Genomic DNA, 5,288 nt, shown 5'->3' on the forward strand with positions numbered 1-5,288 from the left:
ACTTTTTGTTTGGTGATGTTGGCACTTTTGGGGCGACATCTATTTTTTACGGCGTCATTTGTGACGTCACAGGTTGTTCTGGAACTTTCTACTGCGCAGTTGATGAGCCGTTTCCAACCTATAAAAGATGCGTGTGAGACCATACTCCACAAAAAAGAAGTACGAGTCTCTGAATGAAGTACGAATCTCTGCTGAAATATTCTCTGACGTTTACTGTGTTGAAGTTTTTTGTGAAGTTCTCTGTGAAGTTCTCTACAGTTTTTTAAATAATTTTTTTACAAAAAATTATAAACAATTTTTTAGTTTGAATGAAGTGCATAGACATTATTTTTAGTGCAACTGACACTTATTAGTTTTTAATTTTTGTGCAACTGATATTTATTAGTTTTTAATTTTTGTGCAACTGACACTCATTTTTTTTTTTTTTTAGTGCAAAAGACACATTTTTTTTTGAACTATTGATAAAAAAACATTGTTTAAAAAATAGCGATTAGTTGATGCACTTCACGGTTTGGTGAATTCTGTTGCACAATCATACAATGATTTACAGTTAGAGTCAGTGAATGAAGAACATTGTCAGAGATGCTATCAGGCGTGTGTTGAGACAATTGATTATTTTAAGACTATTTTGGCAGATCCGCAATCGAGTGTCCAAATTAAGAGAACCGTTCAAGCAAATATAGTGCTTTTGTGCTGGTATGGCGATCAATTCGCTCAACTCAGCGGCTTGGCTACAGGTGGTGATTTGAGAATGCGTCATCGACTCATCAAGTGGCAAGATCTCGATAACGCTTTCTCGAACAACATTCGAACTGGATGTGTCACGAATCTCGCTCACACAGATCTGAGAGAATTTTGAAATGATTCTCGAGACTTGGTTTTCGAAAAAATCCAAGAAATGTTGGGTGATGTTGCTGGGGTGAAAATCAATGTCGAACTTGTATGTAAATTTAGAAATGAAAAAATTAATGACGTCGTTGATGAAACTAAATCTTTCAACACTACAAGTCGGGGAATTACACCCACAACATCTCTCGCTGATTAGTATGCTGACCATGTCGACGAGAACTTATTAAAAGAGGTCGAAGAGTTCAATCAAAAGGACTCGGGGTGGAGATTACTTGAGATCCATAGCTTGGTCATCACAATGTCCAGATATGTTCCTCTACAAGCTGGAGCATCTACTTTTGTCAGACTACCCAGAGACATTCAACTCAAACGCGCAGTCTTGAACATTGAGAACCACGACGAGTACTGCTTCCTCTGGTGTGTTGTGGCAGCGACACACGAAGCTCACACTGGACATCGAGAGAGGACAACATCGTACCCTCATTACAGCAGCGTACTTCAGTATGAAGGTATTGATTTTCCAATTACCCCGAAAGATATTCCAAAATTTGAAACGTTAAATAATTTATCAATCAATGTATACGGGATTGAGTCAGAATTTAACGGCTTTGGGAATGAAAAAGTACAATTATACCTTTATATTTAAGTAAAAATTCTAAGTCTGATGTAAAAAAAATTCATCTTTTAATGGTGCAGGCGAACGCTAATGTGAATATGTCTAATGAGAATGATTATAAAAATTATAGGCCTGTTTATCATTTTGCCTTAATTAAAAATCTATCGAGATTAGTAAAAAATCAAATTTCTAAGGCACATTGTAAATTATATTTCTGTGATCGATGTTTAAGTCACTTTAAAACAGAAACATCTATCAATAACCACAATGATGACTGTTTCAAATTAAATAAAGTCCGTATGAAATTTCCCACTAATGAAAACAAAATATTAAAATTTAAAAACTATCGTAATAAAGATTTGGTACCGTTTGTTGTCTACGCAGACTTAGAGTGTACACTAGAGCCTCAGGGTGATGATGATATTCAAAATCACGTTCCACACAGCATTGCATTTTATCGTCACTGTAATTATGACAATAATTTATCGAAATTTGAAATTAATTGTTCATCTGATTGCGTAAAGTGGTTTGTCAATAAACTTGAAAATTTCGCATTTAAAGTTGAGCAGTATTTAAAAAATCCTGTACCCATGAAACCACTTGAAAAACAGCAACAAAAGAGTCATGATCGGTCAACTGTTTGTCATATTTGCGAAAAAACAATAGCCTCTGATAAAGAGAAGTGCTATGATCGTTGCCATTTTACGGGTAACTATCGCAGACCTGCACACATCTCATGCAATTCAAATTACCCAAAATCTCATGTAATACCGATAGTTTTTCACAATTTATCTGGGTATGATTCTCATTTTTTAATTAAATCATTAGCAACTGTTTTTGAAGGTAAAGTCACATTATTGCCAATCAATAAAGAGCGATATATCTCATTTACAAAATCTATTGATGATATATCTGTGTCTTTACGTTTTATAGATTCATTTAGATTCATGGCATCAAGTTTAGAAAAATTAGCATCCTATCTTGATGATGACAAGAAACAAATCACAAAACTTCATTATCCAGATCCGGAAAAATTCCAGTTAGTTACTCGCAAGGGTGTATTCCCGTATGAATACATTACAAACATTAATAAGCTTAATGACAAACAGTTGTCCGATCAAAATTCATTTTTTTCTAAATTTTCCAATACTGGTATAACTGACGATAATTATTCATTTGCTCAACTTGTCTGGAATAAATTTAACATCAGTACATTAGGCGAGTACTCTGATCTATATCTCAAGACTGATGTACTACTCTTGGCTGATGTATTTGAAAATTTCAGACAAAATTGTTTAAATAATTATAACTTAGACCCGCTGCACTATTACACAGCGCCCGGATTAGCTTTTGATGCAATGCTGAAGTACACTAATGTGGAACTGGAACTGTTGACTGACCCCGAAATGGTACTTTTCATTGAGAAAGGTATACGAGTTGGAGTGTCTCAGTGTACTAATAGGTATGCGAAGGCCAACAATCGGTACATGGGTGATGAATTTGACGTTAAAAAACCCGAGTCATACTTGATGTATTTTGACGTCAATAATTTGTATGGCGCGGCAATGAGTATGCCACTACCTAAAGGCTCATTTGAGTGGGTAGATGAACATGATTTAAATAATGTAAATAACTTTGTAAATGCCAATGACAATGTAGCATATATTTTAGAAGTAGACTTGCACTATCCTCAGGAGCTACATGAGCTACACAAAGATTTACCATTGTGTCCTGAGCACTTTTTACCACCGGGTAGCAAGTCTACTAAATTATGTACAACACTGTATGATAAAAATAAATATATAATTCATTGTGAAAATTTGAAACAATGTTTAGATTTAGGAATGCAGTTGAAAAAAATTCATCGCGTACTCAAATTTGAGCAATCCCCATGGCTAAAGACATACATCGACAAGAATACAGACTGTAGGAAGGCTGCCAAAAATGAGTTTGAGAAGAATTTTTTCAAACTCATGAATAACGCAGTCTTCGGTAAGACTATGGAAAATGTTAGGAAACACAAAGATGTTCAATTAGTTACTAGATGGTCTGGTCGATACGGTGCATCAAACAAAAAGGTCCCAGGTCTGATGAAAGATGAGAATAATGGGAAAATTATGACTCATTTCACCGGACTTAGGGCCAAACTATATGCATACAATATTATGAATGATAGCAATACTAAAAAACGAGCAAAGGGGATCAAAGGTCCGACGTTGCGAACTATCACGTTTGATGATTTCGAGAGATGTCTTTACGATCACATTAACTTGACAAAAAAACAGTACTTAATTAAAAAATCAAACCATGACGTGACGACAGTAGCACAGCACAAAATAGCCTTAAGCTGGACAGATGACAAACGACAACTTTTGGACAACTCAACCGACACATTGCCATGGGGATTCACATCAAATGATGATGATGATGATAAAGATGATGAAAATGTTATATCTATTAAAAAAAGGAAACTTTTGTAAAAAAAAAAAAAAAATGAAAAATATTGTAAAAAATTAGTTCTTTAAGTAGGTAAAAATTAGTCTTAAGGATATGTGTGTAAATAAAAATAAATAAAACATTTATATACAAATAAAAAAAATTGTTTTTTTATTTTATATATATAAGTGTATTTCATAAGTTTATTTACAGATCAGATTTTTCAATCCAGCTGTTGTGGGAGCTATCGAACCCGAGCCACTTTACGTACAATTTATTTCCACGTTTTTTTATAATTTTCTCCACTAGATATACATCTGGATATTTGACTTTGCTAAGTTCTTCTGCATAAAATCCACCTTCAATTGGCTTATCTTGATAGTCTACAAGCTTATACGTTGTTGGATTTTTTTTCTGCACTGTCTTAATTGTAAAAATTTCCGTCGTCCAGTTGGGTGTGTAACCTTTCTCAAACACATGTTTGTACTTGCTGATTCGAACTTTGTCTCCGACTTTGAATTTATTTTTTCGTGCTTGTTGCTGAGCTTGAAGAGGTTTGTATATTCTTTCCAGCAGTTCTTTTTCATTAGCAGCAGTTACATCAGCAGGTTTCATTTTAATTGTCCGATGTTTGGTATTATTGTAAGTATCCAATAAGTCTTCTAGTATATCGATCCATTTATAGGTACCACGTGCAGAGAATTCACGCCACATTTTATTTTTAAGTGTCCTGATAAATCGTTTACATATGGACGCCTTCAAGTTGCTGAAGGTCGAGTGCATATTGATGTTTTTACGTTGCATGAGTTCTCGAAATTCTTTATTATGAAATTCTTTGTCTTGGTCAACGTGCAGATTTTTTGGAACACGACCTAGTTGAAATATAGATTTCATTGCACTAGTGACATCACTGCCACTTTTACTCTTAATCGGTACAGCCCAAGCATACTTTGAAAAAATATCTATAACAGTTAGCAGATATTTGTTTCCTTTGTTTACTGTTGCATAAGGAATCATTTCAACTAAGTCAGCTTGCCAAGTTTCATCAAGTGCTCGTATGTCAACATGACGACGTTGATAATTTCTGCGTGCTGGTCTGTGCAACTCATACGCTATTACTGATTTCTTGTCCTCCATTGTGTGATGGCAGACCAGTTGGGGCGGACCCGTTTCGTTTTTTTTGTTTTATTCTTACAACTATTGATTCCTTATATCTACTACTATACTAGCTACTATTTATCTAAATTACTACTATTTCTTATACTATGACTACTTGTTAACTACTAAACCTATAACTAGGATGCTTATTCTAACTACTATTTATTACTGTACTTAAAACCTACTTTTTTATAATAACTAGGACTACTATTTAATTACTACTTATTTA

At 34.2% G+C, this 5,288-nt stretch overlaps 1 protein-coding gene across 1 annotated transcript; it reads left to right on the top strand.

The window, feature by feature from the left end:
* The first annotated feature begins 1,147 nt into the window (after nt 1–1,147).
* On the top strand, nt 1,148–3,757 carry LOC128668248 (uncharacterized). Its single transcript, XM_053740759.1, has 3 exons — nt 1,148–1,358; nt 1,712–3,695; nt 3,751–3,757. The coding sequence occupies exons 1-3, from the start codon at nt 1,148–1,150 to the stop codon at nt 3,755–3,757; spliced, it is 2,202 nt and encodes a 733-aa protein (XP_053596734.1).
* Nucleotides 3,758–5,288: the final 1,531 nt, after the last annotated feature.

This window comes from Microplitis demolitor, chromosome 7, assembly GCF_026212275.2.
Source record: "Microplitis demolitor isolate Queensland-Clemson2020A chromosome 7, iyMicDemo2.1a, whole genome shotgun sequence".
Lineage (NCBI taxonomy): Eukaryota > Metazoa > Arthropoda > Insecta > Hymenoptera > Braconidae > Microplitis > Microplitis demolitor.